Genomic DNA, 21,809 nt, shown 5'->3' with positions numbered 1-21,809 from the left:
CAAGAAGAACATTTAAATTTAATAGACATTTACATATCCAGACTGTTAAAAAATCCATTAAAGTTCAGCTTTCCTTTCATCTCAAATAACGTTTTGATTTACAAAAGACGGCCCTTTTCTTCAAGAAAGTGAATTTGGCTGAAGCAGCAAGTAATAGAAAGACGGTGGTGTCTGTCTGCTCTGGCAGGAATCTTTTCTGTCAGGTGGTTCAGACAAAGTGTAGCTAAAACATCACTGATCTTGAGAGCACCAAGTCCTTACCATGAAACATATTTCAGCTCCGTTAGTGGCTCACCTGACATGTGGGAGTTGAGAGAGTGTATCATGAGGGGGTGATGGACGGGCCTCATGTACTGGGGTTGGGCAGCCATATGATTGACATGTTCCACAGGCGCTGAGTGGTGAAGAACACTGACCTGGAGAGGAAAGACGAGAAGTCAAAACCCTCAGAGGAGAGGCTGCAAAAACCGTGTGACAGGTAGACAGACAATGTGGGACAATCTTGTGTGAAGGGAGAAGAAATGAATGAGGAGATGAATAAGACTGATCTTTAGTGACGATTTGAAGACAACAAATGGACAAGAGAAACACAGAAAAGACAGTGAGCAGAAGGGAATGTTTAGATGAATCATCAAAGTCACCTCCAAGTTGAACTCGTTGCTGGTGTAACGTCCGTTGAGCTCGGAGCAGGTGAGTCTGAACCTTCTCTCACTCAGAGTGGCAGGTCGCCAGTTCCTGTAGCGCACCTGTCTCAGTGCCTGCTCATAGTGGGCCATGGAGTCCACACCTCGTAGCACAGGAAAGAACTATGTCACATTGCAGTCGAACACATGTTGTGAGGTAGAACTGCTTGTTCGTGTCATAAATAAACCAGAAACCTGAAAGTCATCGGGTGTATTTCCCTGATTATTTTCCCTACGTAGCATTAGCACCACATAATAAGCCTCCCCTTTTTCAGACTCTACCATATATTGATATTCCAGAAGTGGAGTTGGTGGCATCAAGGTGTTTTCCCAGCAGAGCACTGTGATGAATCTCCAGACTCTCTCTGTCAGGATTGAGTTCCTCCCCAATTACCAGCACATCGCAGTAGTCCAGGTTGTGCATCACCTCCATCACACCAGGCCTGCGGACTGAACACAAAAGTGCATGTGGGTGAGGAGATTTGAAATGACAAAATGTGAAACATCTGTGGAAAAACAACGAGATTAACAGTTGTAAAAAAAAAAACATCTACAGGAAATAAAAGTGAAACAGGCTGGTACTGTATGACATGAGAGCATCTAGAGCAGCCTGGTGATATCTCGACACTCACATCCTCCGAAGCTGTCTCCCTTCATTACTGTGCTGGTGATGTGAAGCTCTTTGAAGGGTGCCACACCCAGCGGGCCCCGGAGGTCACTGGCAGGCCTGACGAGTCGATTAGATCCGATAATGGTGATTCTCGGTTCACTGGGCGGCAGCACCATAACTACTGCCTTAATGTCTGGGATGGAGAGGCACGTGTCCTCGCCAAAACACCTGAAACAGGAGACGAGAGGAGAGGTTACAGGACGTGACAGCACCACTGCTACTGCCTCAGTGCTCACTTGTCCCTGATTTAACTGTGTGGGTGGTGTGTTCACTTGTCAATGTACTGTTTTGTCACAAAAAGCTAAACTTTTTGTTATCGAGAGATGCTGCTTTCTACCATTCTGAGTCTGATAGAATGCAGCAGACAAATGCAGAGCAAGAAAAGCAGACAACAACATGCTAAATCCTTTTTGGAGCTGCGAAAGTAGGAATATGTGACATTTGTTTATCCAACAGAGCCTGCAAGAAAAGCATAAAAACACACAACTCTCATAAACATGCTAATTTTAACTGAAAATGCTGTTTTCACATAGAACTACATGGAGAAAAAGGGTGTGTGTGCATTTATGACAAAAAAAAAAACAATCAAAGCGAGCAAACAAACCACAATCAGTCATTAGATTCAGATTCAGATACTGCTAAACCCTGATTGGTTCGCAGCGTCATCTCGTTCTAACAGAATCTGTTCATTTAGAAGCAGTGAGAAGAGCACAGAGAGAAAAAGAAATGCAGAAAACTCTTCTGTGAGAAAACTGTCAAGACTTTAAAAACTGTGTACTAATGTCGGATCCCTCTGAGGAAGAAGCCAAAAGAGAAAATAAGTTTTCCGTGTGTTTAATTTGCAGCCGAGGCGCTTTGTTTGTCCAATCAATTTCCAATGTGCGATTATAATTGATTAACACTTCTAAGGTTTGTTACAACGCCAGAGCAGGCTGGTGATAAACACGGAAAACTGGCAAGGATGCAAACATTCCCTAATGCTCCTTTTACCATGTCATCAAGACGGGCCCACTGCTTTTAAAACAGATATGCTAATTCAAAGGATTTAGTAGCGCGTTTTTCTGACATTTGGATGAATAAATATATTATTCTGTCTTTCCCAAAGGTAGAAATCCCATATTTCAATATATTACAAATCACATCCAAACAGAAAACAGTGCTTAACCGGTAGAAAATTATCACAGCCTTAGGATTTATTGTCTTGTTTTCAATTTTGGACAAAAAGTGCTACTTAATGGAGCCTGAAATTAGGGGGAATTGCTTATATTTTCATGCATGCACTTTGAATCAGGTTTCTTGGTCTAAGCTGTTTTTGCATTTTTCTCTTTACTAAGTGAAAATTTAATCTAAAATAATATAATGATTATCTTTTTCTGTCATCAAGGGGTTCATTAATTTTTGTAATTAGCATATATATGTGTTGGAAAATCCCAGTTTAACTGAAGGATCCATTTCACCAGAGAGACTATTAGCAACAGTTACAGACAAAAAAATAATGCCATTAAGTTTTAAAACTAAAATGTTACAGTAATGTGAAAAATGAGTGCAAAGTCAGAGGCTGAGCGCAATCAGCCATGACCCCTGCTTTCATAAGCAGAACATAAATGTCCAAAAGGAAATAAAAAAAACAGTCTGTATATGAGAACAAGAGAATGTTGGCCTGTAAGGTCTCAGATTAACCCAGGCTTGTTTGAAATTTGAAGTCATTTGACACGATGAATACTTAAGTAGCAGTTATTATTGAATTTCTCACATTACAGGTCAGAGACTCAAGCTTTAAAACAACACAACTGCCTCAGGAATGGCAAAAAATATCAATGTGTGTAATGGGACAAATTATCTTTTTTCCCTCAGCCACTCAGTGAAGATTCAACATGTAGATAGGAGGCAAATTAAAGGAAAAACTAGTATAAAGTGACTAAGTAGGGTGTTAAGTCACCATGTGCCACCAGAAGGCTTCAGTGCTCCTTAGTACTGATTCTCCAAGTCTCTGGAATCTACTGGAGGGATGGAACGGCATTCTTCCAAAAGATGTTTTGTCATTTAGTAGAAACAGTGTTCTCTGCACATTGCTTCTCAGCTGAAGGGCAGAAAATGTAAAGGGTACAAAAAAGGGACCACATTCTGCATTGAAATACTCAGTCATGTGAGGAGGAGCTGCTCTTCTGTTTGTGCACACCAGTGTTTACAAATGTGTGCCCTCAAACACAGTTTCCGACCCTCTTTCCTGAGGCCTTTCCATAGATCTAGCACTGATATCCATTCAGACACGGTTCTTGTTGAAGCACTGGACATTTGAGCTCAATGACTGAAGCTCCTGCCATCTGTGGCCCAACAATGAACCCTCTTTCAAAGTCACTTAGATTGTTTTTGTCTTGCCATCTTCATATAAATCAGCATTTTACTACACGGGTACATGACTGGATGTTCAGTGCTTAATTGTACCATGTAGTGCATCTGTGAGGAAGCATCTGCATTCACTGTTTCCCCACTCATGTATTCAGGTTTTTCCTTTAATTTGTCACCTGTCTGTATCTGCTGAGTGCAAATATCAGCCTTTATCTCGAGGGGAAGAGGAAGGTGTTATTCAGTCAGACAGCCTCCACTGTTGCTCCTCGAGCGTGCCTCACTTTATCGACCAACAGGCGTCGAAGCTGATTTGACCTGTCTGCATTTTGCTGCTCAGCAAATGAACAGGTGCTGGATGAGTATGGAGCATGAAGACAAGAACATGAAGCATCTGCAGCCAGACACATGAACAAATGCCAAGCACTCACACTGCACACAGGCACACAAACATACACTACCTCACTACCTGTCTGCTACACATTTTACCTTATAATATACACTGGAAATGAATGATTTGGCCTGATGGTGATGTCAAAGAAAATATCCGTGGTTCACCAAAAACAAAACCACAGGGTGGTCTGAATGTCTACAGTAAGTCCATCTGTTTCCAGTGACGGAAAATAATATACTGGGCCAAAGAGGTTGTCGACTTTATGGCAATCTGGCGAGCATTTTGAAACATATTTTGTTTTGCTGGAAAGAGAGGAAGGCTGAGTGACTGACAACAGCAACCCGAGAATGAGCTGCTAGTGAACAAAGTCAGTCCAATCAAGCAAAATCAAATCAAATCCAGACACAGATGCACAGATAAACAGCCAGATAACAGAAAAATAGAATAAAACAGAAGAGAAAGGAGACTCCAACAACATGGTCTTTGCAACCACCAGAAGGCTTAATGTCCTTAATGGGCAGCTAGTTGTTCAGTGGTTTAATAGTTTCAGCTCTAATGACGCATCTTTTGCCATCTCACTGTGTGTTCTGTGGCCTAAAGACAAGAGCAAACACATCTGATACAGCCATCATTTAACAGTCCACTCTTGGTTGTAACCTCTGAGATCAACTACTGTGTCAATGTGGACCATCTTCTTTCATGTATTAGGCATGCAACATTTCACATGAGTGTTGTGGGGGATAGTTAACATCAAACAGAACGTCTTCAAACCAAGATGTGTGTCACAAAGACTTCAGATCTTAGCCGGCAAGGAAACTACAGACTTTACATTCCTATTCACTGCAGCTGCTTTTACAACATACACAAAAGGGGAAGAAATCCACACACAGCTCGATGGCACATCACATTTAATGTGTAGCTGCTCCACACATCAAACAGGGCCCCAATATCGCCCCATGACTCACTGAACACATGGAGCCTGGGAGATCCGAGTTATCTAATGTGAGCTAATGAATTAGATAATTCAGTATCGATGCTGGGTGACATGCACAAGCATCTGATCTACCTCACTACCACACAATCCGTGTAACAAGAAGGCACAGAAACACGATTTGCACTGAATCGAGGTACTTGTCTAGTGGGAAATAAAATCAGCATGATGGGTCTTTCAAGCTGTTTTTCTGCAGGACATTTTATCAATTACATAAAAATAGTAGCACTTCTGACAACAGAAATGTAGGTGACTGTAAACATGAAAATTGTTACTGTATTATAAACAGAATTCTTACATACCTTCACCTTTGAGTTGCTGGTGCATTTTGTGAGCAAACTTAAGTGTCTCTGAATTTGACATAAACGTGACAGAAACAGAAAATACCCGTATATGCAATTTTAAAGAAAAGCCAAAATTTTTCAGATGGAAAACAGCAAAAAAAGAGGTTCTAATGTAGAAGCTATACCAGATTTGTCTGAGCAGAGCTGCTCACTAAGTGAAAGTAAAGCTGGATGTTAACAAGTCAGACAGTGTGTTTTGTCTCCCTTGATAACAGTTCAAAATGCCTCAGAGTATACACTTAGAAGTCCTTATTATTGAAAGAAAAGCAGTCTTTTTTAAAATGAAGATAACATTAAAGTAATCAGAAATGCAGTCTAGACATTGTTAATGTGGTAAATGACTATTCTAGCTGGAAACAGCTGATTTTAATCTCCATAGGGGTACAGAGGAGCATTTCCAGCAACCATCACTCCTGTGTTCTAATGCTACATTGTGTTAGCTAATGGTGCTGAAAGGCTAACTGATGATTACAAAACACTTGTGTAATTATGCTAGCACATGAATGAAAGAGTTTTCAAGGAAAAGATGAAATTGTAGATAGTCTGAATGACAGTGTGTGTGCACTCACTGTGCTGTAGTGGTGATACGAAGGCGTCGGAGGCCTGCCGTCGGAAACTGGCGAGAGTTGATGTAGGAGACCTTGGTCATGGCTGTGTTGATGCTGTCCACATCCTCTCCTTCCACCACCAGCACAGACTGAGCCGGGTTAAAGTGAAACTGCACAGACACACAAAAATACCAGTTGACTTTAGAATCTAGACTCAGTTGGTTGAGTTTATGTTATATCTCTACACCATGATTTAACTCTTGGCTTAAAGTAGTTGGGAAAACATGTACATTTCAATAGCATCTGCGGATATAAAATCCTCAGCCTTCATTGCTGAAAAGTGATACATGAATCCTCAACAGGACACGCTGCATTCATTCTCCTTTTACAGTAATGCAAAGGTTACTATGCGACCAACTTAAGCATGAAATACATTACATGTTGGTAACTGGCTGCATTTTTCCACGCACCTTTATGTCCTTGGCAAGGCTTTCAAGGGAGTTAATATCAAGGCCCTCTTTGCAGGCCTGCAGACAGGAGATAACCTTCTGCGTTTCAATGCGTCCTGGTCGGATTGTCAGACCTGACAGGCTGCCGCGGAAGTACTGAGTGAACCTCGGGGTCGCTACCTCACCACCTGGTGGAAAAAAGAGAAGACATGGGTGAAAGGAAAAGCAAGAATATGACAGCAGATCACACATGTGGAAAGGAGGCAAAGTGACAAGTGAAGCAACAAAGGGCAGTTGGCTAAAAAAGAAAAACGTAGCAAGGGAAGAAAGACAACAACATGCATTATGTATGTTTGCAAGGGAAAATTGGATGGGGTTGAAATAATAGTTGCTGAAATAAGATCTGTGAATGTGGTTCAGAAAAAGCTCACAAGACAGATTGGATAACGAACTATGAAGAATTTAGAGTTTTTCCTTCAAGTCTGAGATAAGAAGAGACGTACTGGAGACAACTGCCAGCCCCTACATGAAATAAAAGCAATTTAATTGCCTTGACAATGACATTGTGTTTCACAGGGTGTACATACTTAATCATTTCAGTATGGAAACACTGAACGGCTTAGAAAGACCAGAAGTATTTTTCAAAATAAACATTACGGTGAAAATCTAAATGCTTGTAACCTCCAACTAAAAATGGGAAAAAAAAACTAATGGCAGGAGATGCTCATATTCACCTGTCAGAATTTTTCTGATCGTATTGCTGCTGCACGCCAAAGATAAGCAGAGGAAGCAGGCGGCAGCAACCTAAGAATAGGTGGCATTCCAGGATTCTAAGTTGTAGCCTATAGACCATTACCTGCGATACTTCAAGAAATATCAAAATGCATTTCCGACGACGGACACACAAGCTGATTTTGACACTTCCTGTCAGGCTGTCACATTGAATTTGCTTCATGACTTAGACAGATGGTGGTGCGTGCTTGACCTGAAATATTCTGTTACTGCCACAGGCGGCTGGAAATACGGTCATTCATACGAACTAAATGGAACCTCGAGTGCAAGTCAACACACTGGCACAGTCCTTGTGTCGAGGTATCACGGCAGTAACATTCTGCGGAGTCTGTTCCATCATAAATTCTGTCAGGTCCTGACATCTTCTTAAGAGTGCACTTTTTCAAACAGGGTAGCAGATTTTCCTCTAGGACCTGTCAGCTCTGCCCCGTGGTGCAATTTCACCGCTTGTGATGAAGTGTGTCATTTCTACCAAATCACACAGTATAGGTCTAGTCCACTTAAGGAAAATTAACTCCTGTGTGAAATTTTTAGGTCAGTATTGGCTTCTTGCAAAATTCTGCAAAATGTGACATCTCCCTTTGCAGTAATGCAAATCGTCTGGCATCTCAGCATGTATTTCTATTCTCCACTACATTCAGTGTCAAATACAACACTGCAACCTCCTGAAGAAAATAATTCCTAGAAATGTCTCATTCACAGTAAAAATTTTTTGAATATTACTTCCTGAAATACAAAAAACTTGCACAAAACCATAACAAAACAGACAAATTTGTTTCCCTTTAATATTCACTTTATCCAAACACAGAGCAGTGTTGGTAATGTTTTTACATTTCTTTACTTTAACTTTTAATTTACCAATATTAATAAAAGCAAACTGTTTCACTTTCTCTCATTAATGAACCTGAAGAGGACTTATAATTAAATAATTTACTCTAATAACCAACACCACAAGCAAACCACATCAACTATTTATATCATTTAGCTCTTAAGCTGAAGCTTTAATTTAATTCGGTTTCCCTCTTTCACTGCAGACTAAACATTTCTTCTTTAACATTGCTGAATTCTGACTCAGCAGTTCTGTTGTTTAAGGTTATTCACTCGTTTAACACACAAGTTCTCCTGGTGCAGAACTGTTCTGCACAGAGAGGCTCGGGGGAATTGTAGACAGAAAGTGCAGATGTTGTTCTGAAGCAGCAGCCTGCACAAGGCTGGAGGCATCGACTCCCTCAGCTCTGTCAGCGAGAACCAGACAGGAGTGTATACATGTAGAGAGACAGAAGGTCCTGTAATGCAGAAAACTGCTTCACATATTGATATTTGCAACAGGATAATTAGTCGTCAATACCTGTAAAAGGGAAGGAGAAAATTGAATTGTCTCTATGCTATGATAATCATACCTACAACTGGTCAGATGTCAATGAGAACTGCTCCGTCTTCGTCTGAGGAAGATTCCTTAATCTTAGTAAATCAAGGCAAGAACACGGATGTCAAGCAGGCCCTGACATTAACCCCAAACAAATACAAACTTATGTCTTTGCTCCAAACAACCTTATGACACAGTATGACTGATTTGCACCAATTTTTAAGAATCACATTAACCTTAAGACGTTCAACAAGCAGGTGTACCAGCAGGACTGGAGTCTGTCTGGCAGCAAGACTTCAAAAGATCACACAATTCACAAATTCTTGACAATATGTTTTACTAGGATTTATGTTTTACATTCAGATCACATCACTGGAACATAATATGTAGAAAAATATTATGTTGTTGGGGTTTGGGGATTCATTTTATCAGCCACAACAGCAAAAACACTCACAGTTGAAGTAAATATCATTCTATAACATTCATCACGTTCTGCTGGGAAACCTTAAGTACTGGTATTCATGTGGATGTTACCACGACAACAGCAGGGGGTTTTAATGCTGCGGCTATCAGTGTCGGCCTTTCATATAGTGATATATCAAAGCCACACACATTCTGAGTAACAGAATAATCTTATATGTACTTTGTCATAAGAAAATTCTCTTGGATGTGGGCTTTCTTATGCAGATGAAATGAAAAATATTTAAAGCTGATGTGTTTGGGAGCGGGTTTGGATTGATGTCTGATGTCAGGCTTGCAAAAGGTTGGCAAAAATTATCCTTCTGGAAAAAAGCAATAATTACTTTTGTAAAAGTAACTTAAATAATAATCTTGCTTGTCTCTATTTCATTAAAAGTGTGTTAATTAGTAAATATATCACTCCTTTAGTGGGTTTTTGAAGTGAAGTGGGTTTTTTTCATTTTTTTCTTTTGTCTAGGCTCTCAGAACAGAAATTGTGCGAACTGTGCATTTGAGATGATAAGTAGGAATAAGCATGGGCAGAAGATGAAAAAGTCCTAATTTGCCTGCCCATCATCTCCCTTTCTCTCTCTGAATGTAGAAATATGCACCATTTTCTGCTCTTCTCCATCTTCATCTTTCGCAAATACACTTTAAAAGGTTTTCATCAAGACAAGGTCTTTGCGATTCAGTTACGAAGTGGAACTGACATATTTGGACTGCCTTTGTCTAGACATGCATTTATGTTTTTATAGATTAAAAGATTCAATCTAAAGCATTAAAAGAAAACTAAATAAAAGAACAGGAGTAGCAGAAGAGCACACAAGTCACATGTGTGGCAAATGCTGCAAACAACTTAATGTTAACAAGCATGACACTGAATAATTTTAGATTTACTTCTATACATGCATAATACACATTTGTCCTTAGATTGATGCAGTAAAATAATAATAAATATTATTAAGTCTTTGCTAAAGGCTACAGACATCCATTTCATTGTGGCACCTTTCATTTTCAGCTTATAATATTCTTTCTATTTTCTTGCTTTTTAACACATTCAGTTACACATTCACACTGATCAGACACAGCAGTAAAAGCAGTTCTTTAATATTGTGCAAGTTTTTCCAGCACATCCCACTTAGACTCAAATGGATTAAGATCTGAGACATTTGGAGTCCAGTCAGCATCTTAAACAACATCTTAAACAGTTATTCTGCTGAAACAAACCATCAAAAATACAGTTGCCACGAATGGGTGTCAAAGTAACATCCACATAAATACAGAATACAAGGTTTCCAAGTACAATATTAGCATCTTCAGCAAGTCAACTAATGTTATTCTGAAGACTGGTCTTTGGTAGGTATTAATTATTACATTCCAGTAACACTCGACAAGACCTGCCGTTTTGAAGAGGCTCCGTTGTTTAGCTTTCACAATTTAGCCTTTGTCAAAAATGCTCAGATCCTGCTGCTGATTCTTGCTTCCAAGACTTCTACTTTAAGAACTGACTGCTCACTTTTAATATATCCCACCCTTCACAGATGCCATTGTAATGAGATGATCAATGCTAGCTCACCTGTCAGCGGTTTCAATGTGGTGGCCGATTAGCATACACTCGGGACATCCAAGCCCAATCAAGGCAATTTTAAACTGATTGTCATTGGCATCCTTTGTTTACATCCGCTGCCACACTGCTGTCACTCATTTGATGCAGTTTTGAAACAACTGCAGCAATTTCAACTAATAACTGATTAACTTAAAACGCAAACTGAGCGCAGTGGACATTTGTTCTATGCTGACATTGCTGTTTTAAGCCACATCTACATACTTACCCATACTATCCAAGTTGATTCTGGTTTTATTAAACACGTACGCTGGACGCAGGTCACTTTACAAGCTAAACCTAGAACTGCCCGTCTCCTCTGGTTGCTACAGTATTAAAAAGTAAGAGGCTCCATTTGGTTGCACAATCAGGTACTACAGTTAATCTACAATATTTGAAGCGTGTACTGTCTTGGAAAATGGCATCAACTATTCTGATCAGACAGGAGCAACATAAATAAATTTTGAAAAAAAAGAAGATCGCTACATCCAGAGGATACACATACACTTGAAGAGAAGTCCTCACTTGTGGGATCCAAACTGAATTAATGTGTCTCAGGGAATACATACATCAATATTTTAAAGGACTGAGTCTTTCCGGAAATGGCATAATTCTCCCAAGGACTCTCCTACAACTGAATCGTGTTAAAGTTTGCTTTCCCATTGTACCCAGCGACATCAGTAACTGCTGCATTTCATTCAGCCTCTTGTCCTGTTCATGCTGCCTCACTGGCAGTACAGCGACACCTAAAATGAACACACTTTATTGGTCTTAGTTACACCTGTGTTTCCCCTGCTATGACAAGTCTATTGGATTACCTTCAATTTGACAATAAGTTTTCTTTATGCTTGGAGCAGTGCACTGTTTTAATAAGCCTCTTTTTTTCTTGGAGTGGCACTTTGTTTCTTTAATTTTGATTGTTATCGTTCATTTCCCACAATAAATCGCCCGCATTCTCGTTGATGCGTGTCTTGTGCTTCTGCTTCTTTAATTCAATATCTGAATGCCGTGACAGAAGCTTGAAAGCTGTCCTCTTGCAAAATGAAATGAGATGTCGCACACTTGCCATTCAAACTCAAGAATAGCTTACTGCGTCAGAAAACTGCTCAGAACTAATAGCAACTGAACTCTCTTTTGTTAACCTTGTAAGGCAACAAGATGCAACTTCTTTTTGCTCTGGGGGCAGTGAAAGTACAGTGTGAATGCCTTTTATTCCACATGTCTCATCATTATGTTGTTGATTGTGGAGAAGAGAGGATGGAGAAATGAGAGACTCTGAAAGGCAATCTTGCTCGCTAATGGCCTGCAAAGTTATCAGTTGCGGCTTAGTGAAGCTTAAAGCGGCTTCATTGGGATGTAATAGCTGGCAAAGTTGTCCTCCATTCACTCTAGCTAATCCTTCCTTCAGGGCTTTCTCTCACAATCAGAGATTCATGGAAAGAGGCAGCAAGAGAGGGCTGTATGAAGCAAGGAAGAAAATGATGACGACAAAAAGAAAATTGCAATCAGGCACAGGATGAAAAGAAATTTAAACAGCAACCAAAACGGCATCAGGATTGAAGCGCTGGATGATGCTGGCGAGTGTTCCGAGCGTGATTTAAGCAAGCTGCTGAACGGATCACCACTGTTTCATTCTGCCCTCCTATGAAGCACTTTTGTGCAATTATTCAAGTAATAAACATGGCAGCAGGGTGGCTCTTATTCATTCCGAGGCGATCGCTTCTCGCTCTCGTTTCCTGTCGCTGGAAAAGACATGCAGAATTTCTGTTTGATACCCACTCGGCTTGTGCCTCTCCATTTCAAAGAAGAAACAGCTCACAGCCCCGGGGCATAAATCTTAATCTCTTTATTTATTTTAACAGTGAGTCTCCTGCTTTCTCGCTCTCTCTCGCCGTTTGCGATTCAAATGTAATTTTCAACTTCTTTTGGCTGCTGTACCTCTTTGTTGGTGCTGTATTTCTGTGTTTACCATATGTAATCACCAGTTTCCAGGCTGGTCCCAGTTCCATATTAAAAAAAAAAAAACATGTTTCTGACGGATGCCCCTGCAATTTGTGGACGAATTGCTTGGTCTCTTGTAGCTTTGTGAGTTGTTCTACTTCTAAAATAAGTTCAATGAAAAAAGCAAGTTTCAGATCAAAATACTTGCAAAATACTCACTTTAAAAATGAAATCAAACACATGGTTACATATTTGAATAAAGACCCTCTGGAAATGAAATGGACTTACTACTTTATTATGTTTTCATTTGTACATATAGGCAACAAATGAAAGAAAAAAGTGTCACCACAGGGTGCTAGATGACATTAACACTATTATTCTAGAAGACATGAATGATGTGTTTTTTCTCTCTCTTCCTATTTTTCAGTCCTTTCTTTATTTGTTTTCACATCGAGCATTTACAACACTAAAGTGGCTGTAACTGTCAATACGCAGACATCAACCAATCAAATAACCCTGGTGTTTTCAAATGAAGTCGTAAAGATGATGTTTCTTCTGTACTGATGTGGCTTCTTCTGATTTTATGATTTTATGTGCACTAAATAAATAAACACCATAACCTCGAGCTGAAAAGGCTGCCGCATATAAAACTACTGCCAGGTTAAAGTATGGCTGTAAATAACCCCAACAACGGCATAATGGCTATTCCTCGTTTGATTTCAGCTTCTTTAATGTGCAGGAAAAACGTCCGTATTTTGTGTATTTTTTTTAGACTGTTATACCTGTACACAAACAAGCACACTGACCTTGCCAGCAGGCGCCCACCGTCAGCTGCGTGTCAATCTTTGAGGTGTGGATCGGCCAGTCGTCCGTCACCAGATAGGGTTCGTAGGTCACACCGTCCACAAACAGAGTCACTGCAGGAAATTCCACGTTGATGACATAATAGTGCCATTCCTTGTCACAGATCTGCAAAGCCAAGAGAAAAATTATCATATTATTCGGCTTAAGTAGTTTCCACAGAGGCCATTTATAATACATTCAAATAAGACAATATTCCTGATTTGCACGTACAAGAAAATAGGGAAGCAATAAAAAAATACATTATTCAGGGAACTACGTGTCATTTTTCGGAGCTTTATTTAGGTTAGGAACGTTTTTCCGTTGAGGATTATGTTTATAGGGCTGCTGCTATGAAGATGATTATGTTTACTCCAATCACAGCCAGAACTGGAGGCACATCGTTGAACGTTCGCTGCTTTTCTACCTTCAATAAATGAGACGCAACAAATTCCCCTCTTCTTCCCTGGATCATTTGCTCTCTGTCGTCAGATAGCTAATGAGGTTTCCGTCTAATGAGCTGTTCATTAAAAGCACACGATGAGTGACAAACACAGCTGTGGAAGATTCACGCTCTGCACAACTTTTATCAACCATCACAGACATTCTTTGATTATTTCGAGAACTTTTAAAAGACAACATCTCATCCTCTTGCGTCCCACCAACATCTTTGCCTACCACAAATACACCCAGACAGCTTCCTCACATGAGGGCCACAAAAACATCTTAAGCTACTTCTTTGCTTATATGGCTTTAAGTAATGAGCGAAGGTCGCCCATGTTTACTTTCTGTGCACATTAACATCATCAGACAACTCAAAAACTCAGCTGCCAGTCATTTTGTGTAACTGTTTCCCAGTTATTACTGGAGACTTCAGCTGTTTTAATCAGTGAACACCAACAAAACAAAAAAATTTCTCAAAAGAATGTCAAGAATTGGCACTAATGTTATCATCTGGCTACTCAACAGGACTGTAAATGGAAAAAAAAGTTTGTTCAATATAACAAATCTATTACATTTAAGCCATAAATACAACTTAGATGTGGACTTTTAAGGTATTTACAAGTGAGAAACTGGTGATTGGTGTATGAGCCTTGCTTGTCCGTTTGTGTAATGCTGCGTTCATGTTGCACACGATAGAAGACGCAAAGGGAAAAGATTCTCATGTTTCCAATTTGCACGTGTTAATAACATCAGACAACTGGAGAAGACCGTGATTGCAGGGTTGGTCCTGTGAGGGCAAAAGCTGCAATAACTGATGTTATCTGGCAGTGGACACAATTTGTAAACGGCGCTGACATTTCCTTTCATTTTAAGTTAGTATGATGAATTTATTATCACAGTGTTCCTTATTCACATATCTAACAGTTACAGGGCAAAATCAATAGACACATTTTGAGCAATGAGGAATCCATAAACATCCCAGTAGGAATTACAACATCAGTACTGTTCACATGTTTCAATATGACAAGCATGTGGCATTTATTTAGTGACTGACTGTTGACCTGCCCACAGTCTGCTGCATGTTGGAGCATCCTCAAGTCCCGTACAACCGTGGACATGTATACAAAATGTCTGGCCCAAACCATAAATGACTCACACATCACTGAAAGCAACAACATATTGGCCTAACAAACGACTGTGTTACAGAGTCTATTTTCTGAATCACAGAGACATGAGTAAATACTGTCAGCTGAAAGTGTGCTTCCTTTTAGAGGTGTTTATTTCAGGATGGCTACTTGAGGTAATTGCAGTTTTAAAGGTTAGAATGCATCCTCATGTTAAGACCAAAGCATCAGTTTTTCTGTTGTCGAAGTGGTGAAGGATTTGGTTGTATTTATTCACACTAAAGAGGAGAATATCAGCTAATTTAAGATTCACAAAGAAACACAGCTGGAAAAGATTTAATATTCAGAAAATCTATTATTATGGCTCATGGGGGCTGGAGTCTATCCCAGCTGACTTAGGCCAAAGGCCAGCCTATCGCAGGGTTACATATCGAGACAAACAATCACACTCCCATTCACACCTGCAGACAATTTAGAATCACCAATTAACCTCAGCATGTCTTTAAATTGTGGGAGGAAGCCGGAGCAAATGGGAAGAACCTACACAGGCACAAAGAGAACACGCAAGCTCCACACATGAAGATCCCAGGCGAGGATGCTTCTTGCTGTGAGGCGACAGTGCCAACCACATTCAGATCAATTTTCATTTTTGTTGGATTCCTTATCAAGGTCCAACGGCCACACATATAACCGCAAACACACACACCTTACTGGTGAACTAATGAGGATTAAACCTGCGCTGCTGGAGTAATCAGAAATCTTCAAGGATGTTCAGTTCAGAGTGTAGAGTCTCACTGTATGAGAGTGTGAAAAGATTGAAATTCCCAAAGAAAGTCCCACAAAAACCCTCACATACAGTATCAGGTATGTGATCAGGTACTATGGATTTATTTGGATCATCATGTGCTAATGTGAACCCCATGAGTCAAAGCCTGTTTTAATTTGATGCTCTTAAGTGTGTTTTGATGTGGTGCCATATCACTGTTGCTGTACCTGGACTGTACACACACTGAAACATGCTGAGAATCCATAAGTTTATTAACATTGACAATATGTTTTAGTTTCATCATCTCACTTTCAGGACTTGTGCGGCTACTTGACTAGACAGGCAGAATGAATTGCCACTTCTATTTAGCCGCTGGCTGGCTGACTGCCTGTAGAGGTGAGAGGAAAGTTGCACGTCTACAATTATCTACACTGTTTATGTGGGTGAATGCCTCTTCTTAAACTGAACTTTCTCTTCTCAAAGTAGTGATTACGGATGTGTGGATAACTGAACAGCTGCACAATGCATTGACTCTTTAATGAAAACAATCTGATAACAGTGAAGTATAAATACTAAGAGAAAATCACAAGACAATCCTGGCAGGTCTTTGAGACTGTATTTAAAGCTAAATGCTCCCAATGGCATGCTAAAATCCTCACAATGGCAATGCAAATATGCAGTTTTCTAAGTGCTATGTTTATCATCTTAGTGCAGTGGGTGACTATTAATTAGCAATAAAACAAACTAAAGCTAAGGCTGAAGGAAATGTCATTAATGCGGCAAATATTTGGTCACAAATGACCAATTAAACCTTGTTTCCGTTGGTTGTGAGGTAAACACAACTGTAATGACAAAATGCTGCAGGTGGTTTAAAATGCTTCAGCTACACGACTGACTGGTACACATAAGTAGGAGCATATTTTGTGTAACCTGGCATCCTTAAATAGACAATAGTACAGGATTATTTATAAAGTTTTGCTATTTATTTGTAAGTGCTTGAATGGACTAGACCCAGGTTATCTGTCAGCACCATTTATTAGTAGTTCTTTGATCTAGATTAGCACGTTTTATTTGACTGTGACTAGAAACAAACAAACAAACAAACAAATTCTGCATTTCTTTGCACAATTACCGTATGAAATCATGACTGACTCAGTGGCACCAAGCAGTCAAGTGACAAAAATTCACAGATTTCAGGTAAATGGGACGAACTGCAGGCTGTGCTCACCAAGAGTAGATAACAGACCACTAACTGTGACAAACTACAAAGAAGACATTTTGAGTTCTACTTCTAGCATTGGTTTTCCCGTTTCCATAAGAATGCAAGAACATTATTTTGTATGGTAAAAAAGGTTCAGAGACTGCTTGGGGCTCAATGGGTCAAAAACGTATTTCTACTTGCTGGCTTTTTCAGTTTTGATACAATTTCAGTTTTTATCTGGGTGTACAGAACTAATGACTAGTTTTGTAGTTTATTACATAATTATTTGGATTATTTGTAATGGTTTATTTATTTACTGGTGTATAAGAAAGTAATGTGTTTAAATGTGCTAAACAGCCTGACTAGACATGAATGCCTGTACCAAGTGAAAACATTTTCATGTTAAACAAAAATGTAAACCTCATGTTACAGCCACAGTATAAAGAGAGTAATTAGACGTCATTTTCTGCGGAATATGGATGTCTGCAGCAAATTACATGTCAAACTATTCACTAGCTACTGAATGCATCTGAACTAAAGTGGTAGACAGACCAACAGACACCATCACCCTCAGAGCCATGCTGCTCGCACGGCTGCAAAAAACATTTAGCAAATGGTGAAAAACCTCCAACATTCCACCCGCATTAAAACTATGAAAACATTTTCACAAATGTTGGTGGTGAGGAAACAGGAGGGTAAGAAATTGAGTTACATTATTTCTCTCACACAGTGAGGCTGATTGTTTCTCTTTTAATCTATTATGTTTCGCTCTCCCATTCTTTCTCTGCCTCTTTGACAATAATAACTGATCGAGTGGGTGCTGAACAGAAACAGAGGGACAAATAATGCCCTCTATTTTTCTCTGGTAGCTTAGGAATGCATGCAGAGTGACTGCACATATGAAAATCCTTAGCAGAAGCTTTGAGTACACTTACGATCAGCAGAAATATTACAGTGCAAAGGGAAGACACCAAATGTCAAACTGACAGGGATTGAGGGCAAGATTGGAAACACTGAATGTAAACAATGAAATATGGTTTGTAAGATTATACAGCTACAGATCAACTTTACTGAGTAGCTGTAGTGCTAAAATGTATCTGTACATATGACTACTGGAATTAGGAAAGGTTTGCGTTTGAAACCAGCACCGAATCCGATTTTATCTTAACTTCAAAACAGAAGTTTCCAAATGCAAACACACATATCACCAGCAGCACACTCTGTGGCTGAGGTATGCTTGTATACATATCGGCTGTTTGAAGACACATTAGTCGGCAAGAGCTTGAAATTATTTCTCCTCTGCATCAGGGTAACAATACAATAGATACTGAAACACTGCGATGAGCTTTTCCCCAGGCAGATTTTGGACCCGTTTAGGAGGAACACAACCATCAGTCCCCCAAGAGAGACAGACAGAGGTAAACAAACAGAGGCAGGCGAACAGCTGCATTAAGACCGTCTGTGTGTCAATGTAGAAAATTGAATTCTCTGAACAATTATAGAATTGTAAACTCTCTGAGAATATCTTTAAAATGCAGTTGCTTTTTATTTTTGTGTGGTTTGATGTGTAGGATATTTTAATCAAGAGGAAAATTCAGTCATGACTTTAGAATCGCAGAGTCCTACAACTGAATAGTTCTGCAAATGCATTACGAAAGAAACTTTCTTTCTGCATCCAAGGTGTTCCCTAATGTTACCCAGGTGGTCACAAAGTTTGCTGTAAAGGTTCAGTAGAGCTAGAAGTGTCTTTTAATTTAGCTGTGGCGCAACCTGATGGTCTTACAGTTTAGTTTAACTAACGGCGGGCACCATGACACAGAATTCTACGATGTTTAATGTCCTCTGGTCAGAGCTGGTATGTTTAATGCAAAAAGTTACACCACAGCATCTTCTATCTGACACCCGGCTGACAGGAAACATAACCCAGCTCAATAATGCAGCAACATAATCTTGAGATCGATTCGATTTTCCAGTTTCTACCAAACAAATGGTGTAATTTTGGCATTTTTAAAAAGATATATTTTCTTTGCTGGTGGATGTGGGGTTCAGAGACGTAACATGGGTGTTTTAATTTTCACTGACCTCTCAATTACTGCACATTTTAGATCTTTACACACAAGCAGAAGTGTATTTGACAACATTAAAGACTAACCTGCAGTTCCTCCATCCTACATGTTTAGAGTGATTGTCTTTTTAACTCCTAATACTCACATAATATGAGTTCCATCCAAAGTTTCATCCATTCTCTATACACCGCTTTATCCTCACTAAGGTTGCGGAGGTGCTGGAGCCTATCCCAGCTGACTCGGGCGAAGGCAGGGCTACGTATACAGACAAACAGTCACTCTCGCATTCACACCTACTGGCAATTTAGAATAGTCAATTAACCTCAGCATATTTTTGGACTGTGGGAGGAAGCCGGAGTGCCCGGAGAAAACCCACGCATGCACAGGGAGAACATGCAAACTCCATGCAGAAAGATCCCAGGCCCACCCCGGGATTCGAACCGGGATCTTCTTGTTGCAAGGCAAAAATGCTAACCACTACTCCACTGTGCAGCCCTCCAAAGTTTCAAATTTTCTTAATTATTTAGTGATTTAATTCGATTATTTAATTTCATTTGGAGCTGTATCCCTCAGACAGAAAAATATAGAAGAACCTTCCTGAGCCAGACTCCCTTTGTTCAGTATATTACCATGCAATAGCAGTGTTTTATTGCTGAGAATAAAACACCAGAGATAAGCCTGTCTATCTTGCAAAAATCTGCCGCGGCATCTTTACGAGGAGCCATTACATCTTACACATCAGCACAAAAAAGGAAGACCTTAGGTGCCTCTTGGAGTTAGAAAATATTACACAATCTTGGGGCTGAATTTAGGTTTTCACCCAAAGGACCTCTGGCAAAACAATTAAATGCTGCTTGTTCTGCATTCGACCAACAACTGAGAACAGAGTCACAGCTCTTCTATTTTGTGCAAAATCCATACATGTAAGCACTGAATGAGAATGGAATATTGTTCACCTTGCTGAGGAGAAGACCAAACCAAACAGAAGCTCTTATTCACAGATGGCATTAGTGCATTTTAAATGTGCTGACATAAGCAGAATAATGAGGACATTCTGCTGGCTGCACAGAAGCCCTTTAATAAGGTCAAGTTTATTTTGATGCACTGGAGCCTGGGATGCAGAGAGGCTTCCTGACAAAATATAAAGGATAATCTTCCGATCCACTTCTTATGATGAACATCAGCTGACAGAGCTCCGCAGTAATCTTCGTCTCTCTCATATAAAGGATATAATGACGTAGCACAGTGACTGGCAATGGATGCTGATTGTTGTACTGATTGCTTACATTCTGTGAAATTAGCATTCACAGCATCAATTCAGAAAATGTCTAGCTTTGCCTTTCAGTGGCACCACTCTCCTCTCCTCTTTGTCTCATCTGTCCTCCAAGCCCTACTGTCTGAACTAATTTCTTCTGTTTTTCCCTTCCCCGTTATTCCCACCTCCACCTCATCGCCTCTTTGCTTTCCCCTCTCTATTCCTTCTCTTTTCATCTCCTTTGTTACTCTTCCCATTCCTCGCTTCTCCTCACCTCTGATCGTCTCTCTTCCATCATTGTTGTGGCACAGCATTTTTGATGGCAGCCTAGCACGTGTCAGTGTGGGATGGATAGTGAAAAATAAATAAATAAGGGGCGGAATGTTAAAAAAGAAAGGAGAAGAGTCTTGCTAGCAAACTCAACAGTATATACATAAAACACATCTTGCTGTGCAAAAGCAGTTTTCTGTGAGGGGACAAGTCTAAATGTAAGGCACTGTTAAACCAGAAATATTTTTCCAATAAAAAAAAAGATTATGGGAAAAGAAAGCATATTTATCTAAAATTGCATCAGTGTTCAAGGAAAGCCATCCACTATATCTGATTCATGTCAGTGACAACTAAAGATGCCAAACAAAGAAAAAAAAAAACATGAGACCATAGATTTAAAAAAAAAAAAAAAAATTCAATGTGATTCACGCCAGTCACTTTCAACTCAAAGGTCTCCTTTAAGAGGATGTTTTTCTTTAAGATGTGTTTCTACAGAATGTTTGAAATCTCTGCTTGTGTGTGTTTATCTGCCTTTTTATTTCTTCTGTATTTTATCCGCTTCTAATTTGGCTCATAAAGCAATATAGTATCAGTCAATTATTTAAATTCTATCGTGCGATCAACAAAGGCCTTTATTTTTATCTATAATAAAGCCAGAAGTTAGAAAAAGAAATGGAGAGAAAATTGAAAATAAAGAGCTGGAAGAAACAAGTTGTCAGTACATTAGTATGCTGACTTAATGCTTATGTAGTGCACTCAGCATGTATGCTAAGTGCACAATAAGCAGCATTAAGTATCCCTCCTCTGACACACACAGACACACACAACAACTATCCGTCACCCTCAGGTCTCAGCACAGACACACACACAGTGCAAAGACATTTACATTTAGTGAGACGCTGCTGCTCTAAAGAGGAATATCAGAGGAAACACCTAAAGCGAAGACCAGCTGAGCTCGGAAATGAAGCCATGTGAAAAATAGAGGCCAGAAATCAAATAAGAACACCCTGAAAATGTACAAGCTAGAGGCAAAGCTCAACATTTTCTCCGCTGCTCTCTGTCTTTTTCGGTTTTGTTCTTACAGCAAATAGGAAATGTGCGTTTCATCGGCAACTTGGGCTTGTTTTTTTCCAAAGCACGAGTTCTTACAGTAGAGCGACTTGCAAAGTTAGGATGATTCACGGGAAATAATACACTGAAAAGTTGGTAAACAACATTATCAGTGAAAACTCAATGCACATTAGCAAAAATTATGGA

General features: G+C 39.7%; 1 protein-coding gene across 1 annotated transcript in view; it reads right to left on the bottom strand.

The window, feature by feature from the left end:
- clstn2a (calsyntenin 2a) overlaps positions 1-21,809 on the bottom strand; it is a 170,405-nt gene that overhangs the window by 5,890 nt on the left and 142,706 nt on the right. Inside the window, exons 10-16 of the mRNA XM_051953245.1 lie at positions 13,393-13,555; positions 6,447-6,613; positions 5,998-6,146; positions 1,316-1,521; positions 966-1,133; positions 642-787; positions 296-416 (exon numbers count right to left, since the gene is read on the bottom strand). Of these exons, the coding sequence (XP_051809205.1) occupies positions 296-416; positions 642-787; positions 966-1,133; positions 1,316-1,521; positions 5,998-6,146; positions 6,447-6,613; positions 13,393-13,555 (1,120 nt within the window). The remainder of the gene's footprint in view (positions 1-295; positions 417-641; positions 788-965; positions 1,134-1,315; positions 1,522-5,997; positions 6,147-6,446; positions 6,614-13,392; positions 13,556-21,809) is intronic.

This window comes from Acanthochromis polyacanthus, chromosome 9, assembly GCF_021347895.1.
Source record: "Acanthochromis polyacanthus isolate Apoly-LR-REF ecotype Palm Island chromosome 9, KAUST_Apoly_ChrSc, whole genome shotgun sequence".
In the NCBI taxonomy this organism is placed as follows: Eukaryota; Metazoa; Chordata; class Actinopteri; family Pomacentridae; genus Acanthochromis; species Acanthochromis polyacanthus.
Note: the sequence above shows the minus strand (reverse complement) of the source record. Positions and strands in the feature narration are given on the sequence as shown.